General features: G+C 41.2%; 1 protein-coding gene across 7 annotated transcripts in view; it reads left to right on the forward strand.

The window, feature by feature from the left end:
• The first annotated feature begins 14,888 nt into the window (after positions 1-14,888).
• The window catches only part of eif4g1a (eukaryotic translation initiation factor 4 gamma, 1a), a 98,880-nt gene continuing 94,174 nt past the window's right edge, over positions 14,889-19,594 (forward strand). For 4 of the 7 annotated variants that reach the window (XM_059945108.1, XM_059945135.1, XM_059945116.1 and 1 more), the window contains exons 1-2: positions 14,889-16,053; positions 16,192-16,249. Coding sequence is in view for 1 of the 7 variants with exons in the window: in XM_059945090.1 (XP_059801073.1) it covers positions 16,181-16,249 (69 nt within the window). In the remaining 6 variants the exon portion in view is untranslated. Of the gene's footprint in view, positions 16,250-19,594 lie in introns of all 7 variants that reach the window. The other 3 variants (XM_059945130.1, XM_059945090.1, XM_059945124.1) reach the window with 2 other exon arrangements.

A 19,594-nucleotide genomic window follows, 5' to 3' on the forward strand; every position in this document is an offset into this window, starting at 1 on the left:
ACTTTTATAGGTATTTATTAATCCCTAATGGCCACAGATTGTCCTTGAAGATTAAATATTGTTAAATTATATCAAATCAATGCTACTATGTATAGAATGGTTAAAGCAGACTGCTGTACATATAAACAACCAACTAAACCCTGGAGTGCTATTAACCCTCTGATAAAACTTTGTTACAACTATGCAAATACCCACTATTTTAATTCAGGTAATGGGATATTATGAAATTAATCATTTCTAATAATATATTTTGGGTATTTTAATTACTTGATTACACAGGAATCTCACTGAGAAGTTCCCCTCCTACTTCCAGAGGGCAACCAGACATATTCAGACCGAGAGTATCTCTTAGAGTGATGTTCTATTTCTCGCTTTCATTACTGGAAGCAGAAATTGTTCAGAATTCAGTAGCTAACCAACCCAGAGGTGGTGATGGAAGGGGTCAGGTGAAGAAGGAAAATTTTGTTCCATCCAGAGAGAAAGAGACCTGAAACAAGTGCACAGTGGACAGTAATGAAATTGCCAAAAGCTCCATGGACCTGAATAGGTGTAAGAGAAGCAGTCACCGTTATCGGTCTTCACTTCTCCAATTCTCACGTCATCAGCTGGCAACAATCCAGCCTCAGCACTCCTCTCCCCTCCATTACTTCCCTCGTGACCCAGCACAAAGCAGATTCCCCAGTGTGAGTGCAGAGGAATTGCAAGATGTTGGCATTCTGCCCCTGGACTGAATCCAGAGATGCAACATTGATCCCAATGAAAACCTGTCAGGAAGTTCGGGCTTCTGCATTCCCACCTGAGGCTCAAATTTCCTGTGCTTAAAGGGGGAATTAAAAGTGCCCCTTTCGTAACTCCAGAGTGCATATCTTCATTGTCAACTTTCTGGGAGCAGGGGTAATGGCACACAAATTAGTATGTGGGAACTAATTCTACATGGGAAGTAGTTAATTGGCTCTAATGATAAGTTAAAATGCTTTGTAGGGCCAACAGGAAATAGCAGACAGGTTATACAGACTTCAGTGTCAAAAGCTTTTTATTTGTGTTAATTGACTTTCTTCATGAAGCAGACATTAGTGACCCTATCAAACTCTTGCCAGATTAGTACTTGTAAACTTTGAGTTCTGAAGCAGGAAAGAAACTCTCTTTTTCTCTGGTTCCTTCAGCACCAACTGCAGCTCAGCATTAGCATTCAGTGACTCAGTTTCTCTAGATAGATTAGCCATGAGAAATCATTCCCTGCATTCTCAAACAAGTATGCTGTAAATGACATCAGCAGTTCAACTCTTGCATGCAATCTTATAGGCAAAGAGCTTACGAAAGTCAACGTGACGGATAAATTCCACAGCTAGAGGCAAAGGTCTGTTCAGATCCAGTTGTGTAAATTACTCACAACATGGTGTTTACACTTAGCTTGGGCACAAAGGCCATTTTGACAAGCCATATTTGCCTTTTCTAGTGATTCAAATGGACATTAAAGACCATATGTAAGTTTTTTCTGGTCTAACTTTCCTTCTACATATAAGCAAACTTAAAATGTATTAACATGTTATTTCTATCAATAAGGTATCCTATTTTGTCCAAAATGATTGCAGTGATGTCCAACTTAACAAATTATTGCATTAGCCAAATAATTCATGTGAAATATTTTTTTGTATTCCTGGGAGAGGTAAACTGTAAGCCTCAATGTAAATATATGCCTTAAAATGTAAACTGGGTTATATGTTGCATTTTATTACATATTTATTGTCATATAACTTTAAGAGTTCCATTTATGTTTGGAGAAAATTTACAAGGATGTTGCCAGTACTTGAGGACCTGAGTTATAGGGAAAGATTGAATTCACTAGAGCATAGGAGAATGAGAGATTTGATAGATGTATGACCACCCCCAGGTTTTCATGTTTTATTGTTTTACAGCATTGAACCACAGTGAATTTAATTCTGTTCTTTTTTGACACTGATCAACAGAAAAAGACTCTTTCATACCAAAGCGAAAACAAATCTCTACAAAGTGATCAAAATTAATTACAAATATAAAACACAAAATAATGGACTGCATAAGTATTCATGCTCTTTAATACGACACACCAAATCATCACTGGTGCAGCCAGTTGGTTGCATAATTAGGTAAATGGAGATCACCTGTGTGCAGTCCAGGTGATTCACCTGATTGTAGTAAAAATACACCTGTATCTGGAAGGTCCAACTGCTGGTGAGTCAGTATCCTGGCAAAAACTACACCATGAAGAGAAAAGAACACTCCAAGCAACTCTGTGAAAGGGTTATTGAAAAGCACAAGTCAGGAGATGGATACAAAAACATTTCCAAGAGCACAGATAAGTCAATCATCAAGAAAAGGAAAGAATATGGCACAGCTGTAAATCTGTCTAGAGCAGGCTGTCTTCAAAATCTGAGTGACCATGCAAGAAGGGAACTAGTAAGGGAGGCCATCAAGAGACCTGTGACAACTCTGGAGGAGTTACAAGCTTCAGTGTCTGAGATGGGAGAGACTTGCACGTACAACAATTGTTGCCTGGGTGCTTCACCAGTCACAGCTTTATGGGAGAGCGGCAAAGAGAAAATCACTGTGGGGAAAAAACTCATATGAAATCTTGGCTAGAGTTTGCCCGAGGCATGTGGGAGACTGGTGTCAGCTGGAAGAAGGTTCTATGGTCTGATGAAACCAAAGTTGAGCTTTTTGGCCATCAGACTAAACGCTACACATAAACCAAACACCACACATCTTCAGAAACACACCATCCCTACCGTGAAGCATGGTGCTGGCTGCATTATGCTGTGGGGATGCTTCACTGCAGCAGACTCTGCAAGGTAGAGAGTAAAATGAATGCAGCAAAATACAGGGAAATCCTGGAGGAAAACCTGATGCAGTCTGCAAGTGAACTGTGACTTGGGAGAAGATCAGTTTTCCAGCAAGACAATGACCCCAATCATAAAGCCAAAGCTACACGGGACTGGCTTAAAAACAACAAAGTTAATGTCCTGGAGTGACCAAGTCAGAGTTCAGACCTCAATCCAATTGAGAATTTGTGGCTGGACTCGAAAAGGGCTGTTAACTCACGACCCCAATGCAATCTGTCAGAGCTTGAGCAATTTTGTAAAGAATGGAGGAAAATTGCAGTGTCTAGTTGTGCAAAGCTAATAGAGACCTATCCACACAGACTCAAGGCTGTAATTGCTGCCAAATGGTGGAGGTGTGTACATATACAGACTTAGATAAAAATATAGATTCTCATTAGAATATTTTTAGACTCTGACACAAAAATTGGCAGAGTGGGGATAATGACGAATGTTGTCAAAGGATTCAGCAGGGTATGGACCAATTCAAATTACGGGCAGAAAAATGCAGGCCAAGTTTAATCTGGACAAATTGCACTTTTGGAGGTCAAATGGAAGAGGAAAGTACACAGTAAATGGCAGGACGCTTAGGAACATTGATGTGCAGAGGAATTTTGGGGTGCAAGTTCATAGATTACTGAAAATGGCAACGCAAGAAAGAAAGCATGAGATATATTTGCCTTCATCAGTTAGGGTGTAAAGTATCCAAAGTCAGGAAGTTATGTTGCAGCTGTATAAAACTCTGGTCAGGACATGTTTGGAGTATTGTATAGAGCTCTGGTTGCCCATTATAGGAGTGATCTGGAGGGGTGCTGGAGGGGTTTGCCAAGATGTTGCCCAGATTGGGAAGTACTATAAGGAGAGGTTGGACAAACTTGAATTGTTCTTTTCCTGGAGTGTTGGAGGCTGAGGGGTGATCGGACAGAAATATATAAAATTATTAGGGGTACAGATACATTCATTCTGCCTTGGTGAAAATGTCCAATAATAGAGGACACAGTTGTAAACTCTGGGGGAGAGGTTAAAGGAGATTTACAAGGCAAGTTTTTCACACACAGAGTGCTTGGTGTCTGCAAGGTGCTTCCAGGGAAATGGTGGAAGCAAATGTAATAACAATATTTAAAGGGTACTTAGACATGCAGGGAATGGAGAGATATAGACAACATACAGGAAGATGGGATTATTTTGGATTATGGCTATCACAGACAGGACAACTAAGAGACCCTTTCCTGTGTCATATTTTTCTGTGATCTGTGACATTTTCTTCACAAATTTAATGTCAATTTAAAATAATGCTGTTCCTCACATAATAAAGTGAAATGATAATGGAGAATGAAGGAATATTATTCAGCCTGAGACTTCTTGAGATATTTTGATAATAGAAGACCTCAAGTTAATGTTGGAATAATCAGTTAAAATTATTATTTAAAAGGAAATGATACTAATGCTGTTACTCAACAGTTTATATTCTTTTGTAAAGAAGGAAGTTAGAGAAGAAACTATAGTGATCAAAAATGCCATTGAAAATAAAATTGTGGCAGAAGTGCAAAAAGAGTGTCAGGAGTCACAACAGAAATTGTAGGCCAGTGAGACTTGAGTTGGGTTGATAATGAATTACCAGAATGCTTAATAGCACATTAAGTGATTAATATATTGTCAAAATATTAGTTAGATAGGACCAACCAATAGGGATTGCTAAATTCTTCTCATACTGACCAACCATGGAGAAATTTTAAGTAACATGAAATATAAACACATGCTTTAGATATGCTTTGTTTTGATATTGAAATGTCATTAGAACGGTTCTGATGAAAGGTCATTGATCTGAAATGTTCACCCTGCTTCTCCTTGCACAGATGCTGCTGGACCGAGTGAATATTTCCAGCACTCTCTGTCTTTATTTTGGATTTCCAGTATCTGCAGATTTATTGTATTCATTCATTTGAAATTATCTCATTAAGTCAACGATGACTGAACATAGAGTTATATGAGTATGAGAAATACCTTTAACATTTGTTTAAGGGGTGTTAAAGAAATACAGGGCTGAAATGAAGTTTATGCTCTGTAGATGAGGTAAGTTCTTTTCCACAGGGATGTGTACTTAGTCAGCTGTCATTTACTATGTCCATAAATAGTGTTAGTTTAGGAATATTTATTGCTGGTGGTTTATACCAACGATTCTGAAAAGCCCCAAGAGGTCGTAGATACTCAATGTACAATATATAAGTTGGGGACAGAAGAAATTTCATGTCAGAAAGATACACCTGCATGCAGTAGATCATTTCTGAGTCCAGCTAAAAAATCAACCAATACTTTATTTTAATATCCATTGTATTGAAAACAACTCATCGCGTTAGTAGTCCACAAAATATCTGATCAATGTGATACATCCAAGTCCCTGAAGTGGCTAGATTGATCCTACAATCAGAGTAGATCACGTTTTTTAAACAGAGGGAACAGGTTGTGTGAGCTTCAAGGTGCAGGTAAAGGCTCCTCGAGTTTACGAGATATGCAGAGGTAGAGTGGGGCTGCTAATCGGGAAGTGGGATCAGATGAATATTTCTCCTACTCAAGAGTTAAAGGTAAAAATGAAAGCAAATTTAATGTTGGAGGAAGCAATGTTTAGAGTAAAACATTTTGTAATTAATATCATTTAAGAATAATTTTCAAAGTCAAAAAGACAAAGTTGAGTTTATTGTCAAATGCATAAGTATATCCATAAGAAATGTACTTGCAGCAACGTCACAGGCACATAGACCTTCTACAGGGCCACCATTGAATGCATACTGACTGGCTGTATCACTACCTGGTACGGGAACTGCACCAACCTTGATCACTGGGCACTGCACAGAGTGGTACGGACAGCCCAGTGCATCTGTAGATGAGAACTTCGCTCCATTGAGGACATTTACGGCAGCAGGTACAGAAAGAAGGCCTGGAAAATCATTGGGGACATGAGTCACCCCAACTATAAACTGTTTCAGCTGCTTCCGTCTGGCAAACGGTACTACAGCATTAATGCCAGAACCAACAGGCTACAGGACAGCTTCTTTCTACAAGCCGTTAGATTTCTAAATTCGCGTGTCTGTACATTGCAACAGAGTCATAGCACAGAGACTTTTACTCCCTCGTGTTGTGGGGATGGATGTAAGATTTAAATAAATTCAATACAATGGTAAGCCGCATTCACAAGAAAAACATAAATTCACCATAAATTACCCCAATTTTTACAAGAAAGAACATGATTAGAATGAAAAAAAAAGCACAGTTTATTTTAGTGCATACTGATCAAAGTAGTCACAGTGTTGTGCTGTGGGTTGTGGCAGTTGGCTCTGAACAGCTCAGTTACACAGTATGCTTCTTTGCAAAATGTGGAAAGGCAAGGACTGTCACACCGTGTCTCCAGCTGTGGGAATCTGTGTTTAGGAGCTACAGTTGTAGCTGAAGTTACTGTGGCAAATTGTGAACCTTTGTGGTTAACTCATTTAGAGAGATGGTCACATCTCAGGCAGGGAGGGAAGGGCTGACAACCATCCAAGTAATCCAGGGTGACCTTGGCCATCCCTCTCTCAAACAGACAAACCATTCTGGATACTGTCAGGAGATGGCATGACTCCCGGATGCCACGTTGCCTCTCAGTTGTTAGTTCAAGGAAGTCACAGAACAGCTGCAGGACATTCTGGAGGAGGTCATGGCCATGGTACATAGAGGTACTAACAACGCTGGTGAATAAAGAGGAATGACTATAGAGATAAGAGATAAAATGGTAGTCAGTACCAGGGTAACAGTTTTAGATTTCCCACAGGGCAGACGTTGGCAAGAGAGGAAGGATAGGTATTGTACAGGGCAGGATTCAGATTCCTGAGTACTGGTACCAGTTTTTGGGAAGATGGAGTCTATGTAAGCTGGGTAGGTTACTCGCTCGAAGGACCTGATCCAATGTCATTACAGAAAACCTGAGCTGCTGGAGGCAGCATCTGTGGAGGGAAATGGATGGTTGTTGCTTCAGGCCAAAACACTTCATTATTACAAGGATGATTGCTACCGCAGATGGCGAGGGTTAAAAACTCTCAGAGGGAGGAGCAAGGGAGCAAGAGGAAAGGGAGTAAATGACAGAAATGAAAGAGAAGAATAGAAAGTGAATGAGGAAGGCAAGGCTCTGTGTGGCCAGATTCAGCTCCAGTTCCACCTGGAAAGAAAGAGGGTGACAGAACCTGGACCAGGAGAGTAAAGAGTTCAGGAGTTGTGGGGTTACCTCAGCTGGAAAATTCAATGCTTGTGCCATTTGGTTGTAGACTACTCCGACAGAATATTCCGAGCTTGGCTTCACTCTGGCAGTGGAGAAGGCTGAGGATGGACAGATCAATGCAGGAAAGGGAAAGGGAATTGAAATGGCATGCCACTCAAGATCTCCTCCTAAGCTGGTTCCATCTGCCCATCAACCATCTCTTATCCAGTTCTACTACAACTTACCTCACCTGATTCCAGAATCTGCTGCTCTTTGTTCCTTCATATCACCTTCCAGCCTCTCGCTCTACCTTCAACCTCCCCTCCTCCTACCTGGTTCCATCTGACCTCTGTTCTGTTCCTCACCTGGTTCCACCTATCACCTTCCAGCTCCTGGCTTACCCTTGCCCTCACCTCTTTGCGCTGGCTCTCTTCCCTCTACACACTCTGTCTTGGCCTGAAATGCCGGTTATCGCTCTGCCTTCTCAGATGCTGATTAAAGCATTAAGTAATTTAATTAAACTATTTTTCAAGTATCTTATTTTCTCCTGGCTAAGAATCCCTATTGAACTGAACAGGGAGCTTCCCCACTCTAGCAAATCTGACTTATGTGGTATTATTATTGTGTGATTTCCAGCATAACATGGGGAATGATCAAGTGGAGCATTATATGCTGTGGCATCCGTCACTCAGACAATCTGCACACATCTAGCTCCAGGTAGATGTGACATGGCTGTTAACTTTGGACTCTAGCTGCAGCCAGCATGATTCAGTAAGTCATTTTCAGGGACATGGCTGGTGAGCTGGGGTCATTCAAAGAAACAAAAGGAGCAGGGATCTTGTCAGATTTAGCTGTGAAACATTGAAACAAATAACAACTTCCTCCATTGCCTCTACCTGCTTGAATCAGTCAATTCAGCACAAAGGGATGATTACATTCCTTACTTTCAGTCCATTAAGGCTTTCTGTGCTTGGTGTCAGATGTGGGAGGTCCTGGAGATTCCCAGCCTCCTGGATGGCCACGTCCGCACCAGGCGCATCGAGCTGCAGCTCCTTAGGGACCGTGTAAGGGAACTGGAAATGCAGCTCGATGACCTTCGTCTGGTCAGGGAGAGTGAGGAGGTGATAGAGAGGAGCTGTAGGCAGGTAGTCACTCCAGGGCCTGGGGAAACAGATAAGTGGGTAACAGTCAGGAGGGGTAAGGGCAAGAAGCAGGTGCTAGAGAGTACCCCAGTGGCTGTCCCCCTTAATGATAAGTACTTTTGTATGAGTACTGTTACGGGGGGGGGGGGGTGGGGTGGGGGTGACCTACTTGGGGGAAGCAACAGTGGCCGTGCCTCTGGCACAGAGTCTGGCCCTGTGGCTCAGAAGGATAGGGAAAGGAAGAGGATGGTAGCAGTGATAGGGGACTCTATAGTTAGGGAGTCAGATCGGCGATTCTGTGGATGCAGGAAAGAAATGCAGATGGTAGTTTGCCTCCCAGGTGCCAGGGTCTGGGATGTTTCTGATCGTGTCCACGGTATCCTGAAGTGAGAAGGTGAACAGCCAGAGGTCGTGGTGCATATTGGTACCAACGACATAGGTAGGAAAAAGGAGGAGGTCCTGAAAGCAGACTACAGGGAGTTAGGAAGGAAGTTGAGAAGCAGGACCTCAAAGGTAGAAATCTCAGAATTACTGCCTGTACCACATGACAGTGAGTTTAGGAATGGAATGAGGTGGAGGATAAATGCGTGGCTAAGGGATTGGAGCAGGGGGCAGGGATTCAGATTTCTGGATCATTAGGACCTCTTCTGGGGCAGGTGTGACCTGTACAAGAAGGATGGGTTGCACTTGAATCCAAGTGGGACCAATATCCTGGTGGGAAGGTTTGCTAAGGCTGTTGGGGAGAGTTTAAACTTGAATTGCTGGGGAGTGGGAACTGAACTGAAGTGACAGAGGAAAGGGAGATTGTCTCACAAATAGAGAAAGCTTGGAGACAGTGCAAAAGGGAGGATAAGCAGGTGATAGAGAAGGGACACGCTCAGACGGAAGACTTGAGATGTGTCTATTTTAATGCAAGGTGTGTTGTAAACAAAGTGGATGAGCTTAGATTGTGGATCAGCATTTGTAGCTATGATGTTATGGCCATTACAGAAACTTGAATGGTGCAGGGGCAGGAATGGCTACTTCAAGTGCCAGGCTTTAGATGTTTCAGAAAGGACAGGGAGGGAGGCAAAAGAGGTGGGGACGTGGCACTGTTGATAAGGGATAGTGTCACAGCTGCAGAAAAGGAGGAAGTAATGGAGGGGTTGTCTATGGAGTCTCTGTGGGTGGAAGTTAGGAATAGGAAGGGGTCATTAACTCTACTGTGACTTTTTTATAGACCACCCAATAATAACAGGGACATCGAGGAGCAGATAGCGAGACAGATTCTGCAAAGGAGTAATAATAACAGGGTTGTTGTAATGGGAGATTTTAATTTCCCAAATATTGATTGGCATATTCCTAGAGTGAGGGATTTAGATGAGGTGGAGTTTGTTAGGTGTGTTCAGGAAGGTTTCATGACACAATATGTAGATAAGCCTACAAGAGGAGATGTGGTACTTGATCTGGTATTGGGAAATGATGGTCAGGTGTCAGGTCTCTCAGTGGGAGAGCGTTTTGGAGACAGTGATCACAGTTCTATCTTCTTTACCATAGCATTGGAGAGGGATAGGAACAGACAAGTTAGGGAAATGTTTAATTGGAGTGAGGGAAATTAAACTACCAGGCAGGAACTTGGAAGTATAAATTGGAAACAGATGTTCTCAGGGAAACGCATGGAAGAAATGTGGCAAATGTTCAGGGGATCTGCGTAGATATGTTCCAATGAGACAGGGAGAGAATGGTAGGGTACAGGAACTGTGATGTACAAAGGCTGTATAGCTTACAAAAGGTTCAAAAATTAGGTAATGATAGAGATCTAGAAGATTAAGGCTAGCAGGAAGGAGATTAAGAATGAAATTAGGAGAGCCAGAAGGGGCCATGAGAAGGCCTTGGTGTACAGGATTAAGGAAAACCCCAAGGCATTCTACAAGTATGTGAAGAGCAAGAGGATAAGACGTGAGAGAACAGGACCAATCAAGTGTGACAGTGGGAAAGTGTGTATGGAACTGGTGGAGATGGCAGAGGTACTTAATGAATACTTTACATCAGTATTCACTATGGAAAAAATGTTGGTGATTATAGGGGTGACTTGCAGCGGACTGAAAAGCTTGAGCATCTAGATATTAAGGAAGAGGAACTTTTGGAAAGCATCAGGTTGGATAAGTCACTGGGACCAGATGAGATGTACCCCAGGCTACTGTGGAAGGCAAAGGAGGAGATTGCTGAGCCTCTGGTGATGATCTTTGCATCATCAATGGGGATGGGAGAGGTTCCGGAGGATTGGAGGGTTGCAAATGTTGTTCCTTTATTCAAGAAAGGGAGTAGAGATATCCCAGGAAATTATAGACCAGTGAGACATACCTCAGTGGTTGGTAAGTTGATGGAGAAGATCCTGAGAGACAGGAACATTTGGAGAGGCATAATATGATTAGGAATAGTCAGCATGGCTTTGTCAAAGACAGGTCATGCCTTACAAGCCTGATTGAATTTTTTGAGGATGTGAGTAAACACATTGATGAAGGTAGAGCAGTAGATGTAGTGATTATGGATTTCAGTGAGACATTTGATAAGGTACCCCATGTAAGGCTTATTGAGAAAGTAAAGAGGCATGGGATCCAAGGGAACATTGCTTTGTGGATCCAGAACTGGCTTGCCCACAGAAGCCAAAGAGTGGTTGTAGAGGGGTCATATTCCGTATGGAGGCCGGTGACCAGTGGTGTGCCTCAGGGATCTGTTCTGGGACCCTTACTCTTTGTGATTTTTATAAATGACCTGGATGAGGATGTGGAGGGATGGGTTAGTAAATTTGCTGATGACACAAAGGTTGGGGGTGTTGTGGATAGTGTAGAGGGCTGTTAGTGTTTACAGTGGGACATTGATAGGATGTAAAACTGGGATGAGAAGCGGTAGATGGAGTTCAACCCAGATAAGTGTGAGGTGGTTCATTTTGGTGAGTTAAATATCATAGCAGAGTATAGCATTAATGGCAAGACTCTTGGCAGTGTGGAGGATCAGAGGGATCTTGGGGTCTGAGTCCATAGGACACTCAAAGCTGCTATGCAGGTTGACTCTGGTTAAGAAGGCATATGATGCATTGGCCTTAATCAATCATGGGATTGAGTTTAAGAGCAGAAAGGTAATGTTGTAGCTATACAGGACCCTGGTCAGACCCCACTTGGAGTACTGTGCTCAGTTCTGGTCGCCTCACTACAGGAAGGATGTGGAAACCATAGAAAGGGTGCGGAGGAGATTTACAAGGATGTTGCCTGGATTGGGAAGCATGCCTTATGAGAATAGGTTGAGTGAACTCGGCCTTTTCTCCTTGGAGCAACGGAGGATGAAGGGTGACCAAGATGATGAGAGGCATTGATCGTGTGGATAGTCAGAGGCTTTTTCCCAGGGCTGAAATGATTACTAGAATAGGACACAGGTTTAAGGTGCTGGGGAGTAGGTACAGAGGAGATGTCAGGGTTAAGTTTTTTATGCAGAGAGTGGTGAGTGTGTGGAATGGGCTGCTGGTGGTGGTGGTGGAGGCAGATACGATAAGGTCTTTAAAGAGACTCCTGGATGGCTACATGGAGCTTAGAAAAATAGAGGGCTAGGTCGTTCTAAGGTAGGGACATGATTGGCACAGCTTTGTGGGCTGAAGGGTCTGTATGGTGCTGTAGGTTTACAATGTTTCTATGTTCAGATAGTCATCAGCTAAATTTGACAGCCACTGCAGAGTCCTAACGAACAGATACATTGTAAGTATGTTTGTTTGCTGGAACATTTGTTGAAAGAAACTATTTAGACTGGTATTAAATTACAATAGAAGTGTACTCTAACAACTTTATTTAAATTGTTCTGGGTTTTTCAGGGCATAACTTTAAAGTTATTTGAGAAAAGTACTGGGGGGGGGGGGAATGTCAGAGGTAAATATTTTAAACAGAGTAGCGGCTGCGAGACACGTCCTGTTGGGGGTGGTGGAAGAGGCCGAAAGACTGTTCACATTCAAGAGACTCCTGGATGCGCACATGGATGATAGAAAAGTGGAGGGCTCTGTTGGAGGAAAGGATTAGATTAATTTTAGAGTAGGTCAGCACACCGTTGTGGGCCAAAGGGTCTGTACTGTGCTATAGTGTTCAATGTTCTACAGTATGTTCTTTTTCAGAGGGGACACTCAGTCAGCAATAGCTAATTATTAAATCTGATTTGTTTAGGTGAAAGAAAACCCAAATATCAAAATAAAATTTGGTCTTGCTAACTAATGAGCAGATTTTATTCTTTTGACTGTCGAGCAGCAATTCATTGCATTTACAATGAACCTTAAGCATAGCAAAATGCACCAAGATAGTTCAAAATAATATTATGAAAATGAATATGACCAAACTTAAAAAATGCTATGATATTTATTAATGTTGTTTCTCACTGACATATTTTCCATTCAAGAATGGAAGACTGGCACTTCTCATGCCATCTCAAAGTATTTTGCTGTCATTGATGTCGTTTTGAAGTGTTGTCACTTTTGCAAAGCAGCAAAAAGCATCTGAAAAAATGCAATTTCTTGCAAACAGAAATGTAAAATATCCAGGTAATCTCCCGTTATTTTGATGAGGGTTAAATATTTGGCAGGATAATTCCAACAGCTCTTTTATCAAATATTGGAAAGTATATGTTACCATATTCCTGAAGGAGTAGATGAGGCATTGGTTTGATATTTCAATTGAAATATTGTCCTGACAAGACAGTCTAGACCTTGACAGGGAATCTGAGCTAAGGCTGCCTTTGCCATTAGAATACATGCTGATTCCAAAGACATTTACATGGCAAAAAACATAGATGTAGAGCTTTATTTTATTGTGATGACATCAGAATATGAAATTACATCACTAAACAAAATATTTTAGTTGAAAATATTCTACAGTTGTTATAAAGTAGAACACACAATAGACAATAAGCTGAAAACGATGCATCAGAACACAGCCCTTTATAAGCTATGGGTGAAGCGTAACATCACCTGCATGGTAACCCTCCTTTTGTCAGAGGGTGGAAGAGTCTCCGGTTCCCTCAACCCTGTGTGTCGGGGGGAATAAACTCTTCACTGCCTCCATAAAGCACAAGGCTGATTATATCTCACTAATGGGGATTCTCACACATGATATTCACCATTCTGTGGTTATAAATACTCTCTGCTCCATCCACAGTCTTTGCCTGAGAATTAAATCAGTACTTGTGATATTAGAAGTGGGTTGTGTTGATTCTAAAGTGTATTTTGAATTTTAGTTACATATTATTTGAACATAAATATACATAATTTGCAAACCATTAACTATTTAAAGTTTAAACTCTGAAGGTAGTTAAGCTGCTTTATGATGTCATGGCACAGCTATTGACATCAAATCAGTAAATTGTGACATAGTTAAAATATTTTCACTTTGGATAAGGAAACTTGTAAATAATGTAAATATGTAAATATTCCCAATTTAGTTAATGAGACCCAATTCTTGTTGAGAACAAACCATTCCTCTTTTCAGGAAGACCTTTTCAGATCCAAAGTACAGACTGTGATGGAAAAGGGTGAGATATCAGGCACCTAATTAACCTGTATGATTCAGATTGCGCATTCTGTTGAGTTTCATTGTGAATATCCTTTAGAAGTACGATAAACTGATGCATCAATTATGGGTTCAGACAATGAAGGTGAAAGCACAAATTCCTGTTAAGAACATTTTTTTCTTGGCGATTTTAACTTGTTCAGAATCAGAACTGGGTTTAATATCACCAGCACATAGTACGTGGTGAAAATTATTAACTTAACAGCAGCAGTACAATGCAATACATGATAATATAAAAAAATAAGTTAGCCAATTACATTCAGTATATGTATATTCATTAGTTAAATTAAAAATAGAGCCAAAACAGAAATAATTTTTGAAAAATTAGGTAGTAGTCATAGGTTCAATGTCCATTGAGGAATTGGATGGCAGAGGGGAAGAAGCTGTTCCTGAATCACTGGGAGTGTGTCTTTAGGCTTCTGTACCTGTGACAATAAGAAGAGGGCATGTCCTGGGTGATGGGGGTCCTTAATAATGGACCGTTCCTTGAAGATGCATTGGATACTACAGAGACTAATAACCGCCACGGAGCTGAATAATTTTGCAACACTCTGTAGCTTCTTTTGATTCAGCGCAGTAGCCCACCTCTCCATACCACAGTACAACTGTAGAAGTTTCCAAGTGTTTTACCTGACAAATCAAATCACCTCAAATCCTAATGTAATATAGCCAAAGTCTTGCCTTCTTTATAGCTGCATTGATATGTTGGGACCAGGTTAGATCCTCAGAGATCTTGACACACAATAACTTGAAATTGCTCACTCTCACCATTTCTGATTGGTTCGTGTTCCCTTGTCCTACCCTTTCTGAAGTCCACAATCAGCTCTTTGGTCTTACTAACATTGAGTGCAAGGTTGTTGCTGCAACACCACTTAACTGGCTGGTATATCTTACTCCTGTATGTCTTTATCGAATAAACTGACTGCACGCTGTGAATAGGGATGGTTGCTACTTGGTATAGTAGCTGTATTGTACAATGATCATGGTACTTTCAAAGAGGTATTAATAATTACTAGATTTTGGTATCTTTATACATTATCACTGTATGATTTTATTTTATGTCCAGTAATGACCACATTGTGACATGCAGGCTTTGCTACAGATTTTACTAAGTTGTCTCAAATACAGAATTGTAAAATAAAATATATTTGTAAAAGATAATATGCTATCTTCTACATTACTATATAGTACAATGTAATGCAAGTATACCAAGATATGTTGTTTTATAGAACATGAGGAAATAGATTCACATCTACAAATAAATCCTTCCATGTTCACTTCTTATTTGCATTTTTATGATTAGAGAAAGTAAATTTTCCATGAATGGGTTAGAAAGAAAAATCAAAACATTTCTGATCTGAACAATTCTAACCAATAAAGCTCATAAATAGTTCATGACCCGGAGACAATGGAAGAACCTGAGGTTCGGACATGTATATGGTGTTTTATCTTCATTTAGGTTCTGCACTTTGGCATACTGCAAACCTAATTAAAAATGGAGATACTAGAAATTGGAAATCAAAGTAGAAACTAGTGGAAACATTCAGGTTGGTCAGCATGTGTGGAAAGAAACACAATTGAACTTCGGATCCGAGACTCTTTGTCGGGACATTCTGACAAAGCAGCTCACTCTTGAAATGTTAACTCTGTTACTCTTTCTACACCTGACCTGCTGAATATTTTCAGTGTTTTCTGTTGACATTTTTGATCAATCTGTTTAACTTAGCTTGTTTGTGAACAGTTCCATCTGTGGATTCACAACTTATAGCAGCTAACCTAGGATGGCATTTGGATGAGTTATTTAACTCTGGTGAGTTAATGGAAAAGCAGATGTTCTGTTCTTCATTTTGTTATTCGCTTTGGGACAGTGTCCAGGCGCTGATGCTACTCTCCTGGTGGCAGGCCAATGATCTGGAATTTTTTATGTTTCTCTTCTCAGACGTTGATGAGCGTTTTCTGTTCTTTTTTTGCTGCTGTTACATTGCAAAAGTAATTGCTGCTGTCTAATGCAAAAAAAAATACAAATCTGGTGCAGGTTTACAGAACTGTTATTGGCAGAGGCTTATTATTGTCTGTAAAGTGCCGAACAGACGCATTATTGTAACGAGAATAACCATTTGTTGGCAGAAGCAGTCGGCGGCTCCGCTGGCCCGGGCGGTGTCACGTGCCCCTGCCTTCCTTTCCGGAGCGCTAGAAGCGGAAATCGCCGAAAGTAGCCGATCGTCCGGCTTTGCGGACTGAGGAGGAAGGTACGCCATTATTGCCCCGTGTTCCCCTATCCGTCTCCATCCTCGGCGTGAATACCTCCACACTGCGCTGCCGTGTCCGCTGCCGGCTGCCCCGCCCTCTCCGCTATGGCCTGACTCTGTTATTTTTATGATTCGCAGGGCAGAAGAAGGAAAAATCAAAACGCCTTCAAGCAGAAGAGCAGCGAGTACTTCCCGGGTAAGGACGCCCTGACGTGCTTGCGATTCCCGGAGCGGCGAGCCGTGGCCTGGCGGTGGGCAGCCGCTACAGTAGGATCCAGCTCCCGGATCCTTTTGTACCCGAGCTCGGACATTCCGCTGCCGGGTTCGGGCGCTGCCTTTTCCTGGTCCTCGACCCTCCCGCCGGGAGAAGGTGCCTTTAAACGCCGGCTGGCTTCATGCCTACCGGTAGGGGCCGCGTGTGGCTGCCGGCCTTTCCACGCGAGCCTGCCGAACAGCTGGGTGCCGGCCCAGGGCCTGCTTGCACACCCGGGCCAGGCCAGACAGGCGTGACTGAGAGCAGGCCGCTAGGGTTGGGGCCCCTTCCCTCCCCTGTTCTAGGGCGGAGGGAAATGGTGATATGGAAGGGGGTGTCTCCGGTTTTATGAAAATCCCCTGTCGTAGAGTTTATTTGCGGCGATAGGGTCGGATCCGCGATTTCAGCAGTTAGGTCGGAGGCTTGCGCCGAGGCCTTTGCTACCATATGGGAGTTGGTTACAGTGGAATGTAACTCAAACGGTCTGAGGGAGGGGGAGTGCAATAAATTTTTTCCCACTTTGACACTAGTAAGAAAAACCTTAATGTTTCATCACCCCGATGTTGTCTGTGGGGGAGAGGGAAAACTACTGTCGGGTGGTATTGTTGTATGAGCCTGAACTGACACGTTAGTGCTGGAAGGGGAAGAAACGCCGGTAAGAACCATGTGCGACTGGTGGTTGGATCCGAGTATGGCGCAGCTCACTCGGTGAGTCAGTGTCACCTCCCCACAAACACACAGCTGCAGACTCACGCTGCAGAAAACCCGGCACACTCAACTGCTGATATTAAATGAGAGACTCCGACTTCGTCTTTATCTATATATAGAAATGGATGCAGTACTGGATGAAAAGTTAACCATGTGATCATTTTTAAAGAGGGGGGCTCAGTTTTGAAACGGAAGTCTAATAAAGTTTTGACCATCTTTGGGAAATATGTTGAGCAAGCAATGGGGCAAGTAGTGGCAACCTTGAGCAGTGGCGCAATGCTGCATTGCTTGGAACACATTCGAGTAATCTGTTGGTAGAGTTTATATTAAATCCTTGAACATTGTGAAAATGGAACTTGTTGTTTTAAACAAAACTTTTATGGTCATTTTTCAAGTTGTTATGGGGGGCTGGGGAGGCAGTGAAGATGTTGAAACTTAACATTGAAGTAATATGTGTCCATAAATATCATTATAGCATATGCATGTTTACTGCTCTCAAAATTATTTTACTTAATTACTAGTTTGCAGTAGCATCACATTGTGTTTTGAAATAATGTGAAGGTAACCCCCCCCCCCCACCCCCAGTTAGTGACAAATGTCTTGGCTAATTTTTTCAGGATTTGGCATGACGAATTAAAGTATATTTGGGGTCACTTTGACACTGGCACAAAATTAAATTTACTAGCATATAGTTAAATTGAGAGTCATAAGGAAGAAATTAATGTTACGGCTGTCAATGTTGAAGGCATACTCATTTCATTTTTCACAAAAGTAATGTTTTTCTTGGTTTGATGCATAATTTTGCATAAGGAAATATGCCTGAATGTTGGAAGGCCCAAAGTGCAGTTCTTGTATTGTAAAATGGAATGAATGAAAGTGCAGTAAGTCACTCTACATGTGTATAGGGAGCCTGCTTACCTTTATCAGCAAGTTCTACATGGGCTTACTGTGCTGTTTCCTGGTTGTGGGTGTGGTTTTGGTGTCATTACAATTTTTTAGGCTTCTGCACTGCAGTAACAGGCTAAGGTCTAACGGTGTGAGTACCATATGTGTTGTGATTCTTAGCAATGCTATAGTTTTAGTATATTATTGACATTTTCCTGTGTGTAATCTGCATTTGTTTTAAAGATTATTAGTAATTTTGGGGATGGTTGTTTTGAAAAGTAGTCTAGGTGCTCTGAAATGGTCTCTGATGAAAGTGTCTGAAATTTGTAGGGAAATGATTTAATGTGGCCTTATTTTGTCAGAAATAATCTGTGTATTTAAATGATTTAAACATTTCAGTATTAAATATTCTGCAGTGAGGTAAAATGCAATGACCTGCGTTTTCTTAATGTGGCAATCTAAAAATACAGATAGGTGACTAAATATTACTAAATGCGTACGTGCTTTATTTAAAAAAAAGTTGGGTGCATCTGTACAGCTGTTATTGATTACTTTGGTCTGGTACACAGTGAATTTTTGGAAAGATGGCAAGATTGAAACAAGCCATCTGTAAAACACATCTTGATTTGTTGGCTAGCATTACAGTAGGTTAAGTTTTCACAGTGGCCAAAGTTTCAACAAATATTTATCTCGATGTTTTAACATTTGATACTTCATTTCTTTCATGGGGTTATTAAGAAAGGCATTTAATGTCTGTAATAAGTTATAGTTGAGTTTCTTTGATTTGCCAGTCAGCTAATGTAAAAGGTCTGTCGTTTGCTAACAGTTATGTGATACAGTCATGGTTGGCAAGGTGTAGTTAGTGTTTAAAAGTAAACTTTGTGAAGTTCTAATATTAGCAGCATGGTTGCTAAATTTGTTTTTTAAATTTAGCCAAAGAACAAGTTTAATTTAGTCTATTGCATGTTAATGAATATAAATTGGATGTAACCAACACACCCATGATTAATGTATAAGGTTTAGTTTTTGACCAATAACCAAGTTCTCTTAGCACTTTTTGAGCTAAGATCCAATAATATCTGAAATTGAGTTGACTTCAAAGAACTAGCATTATGAAATTGATGTTCTCAAATTAAACATTGTTTCTGAACTGAGAATTGTTCTAAACTTGGGTGATCTTATGCTTTTAAAAGTGGGCATTTTTAGGCTCTGAGATTTTATAAATGATAAGCAATACAAATCACTGATCTCTATCTAGTCAGTTCATTCCCATATTACAGTATAGAATCTTGTAGAACTAGAGATTTATTCTATCTTTGAAACAGTTGGCTAGTTTAGTATCAAGCCCAGTTTTAATTTCCTCTTAACTGTACAATAAATACTTTTGGTAAGTGTCCAGCTGCTCTTGAATGTTTTTCTGGAACCTCCTGTTAGCACTTCCTGGATGTTTCATTCTGTAGATTCATTAGATTGCACAAACCTGTATTAGTGATCTGCTTGAAGAGAAAATGTAACTGGCAAAAAAAATCACCCCAATTCTGTGCAACTTTGAATATCTCAATTTCTGGCATCCAGTGATCATCGTAGTGATTAATTGTTTAATCTACTTTAACTTCTCTGTATTGTTGAAGTCTCATGCCCTTCCCTTGGACAACATTGGTGGCGTGGAGAGGGGAGACTTATAGCTTGGGCAAC

The sequence above is a fragment of the Hypanus sabinus genome, chromosome 2, assembly GCF_030144855.1.
Source record: "Hypanus sabinus isolate sHypSab1 chromosome 2, sHypSab1.hap1, whole genome shotgun sequence".
NCBI lineage: Eukaryota > Metazoa > Chordata > Chondrichthyes > Myliobatiformes > Dasyatidae > Hypanus > Hypanus sabinus.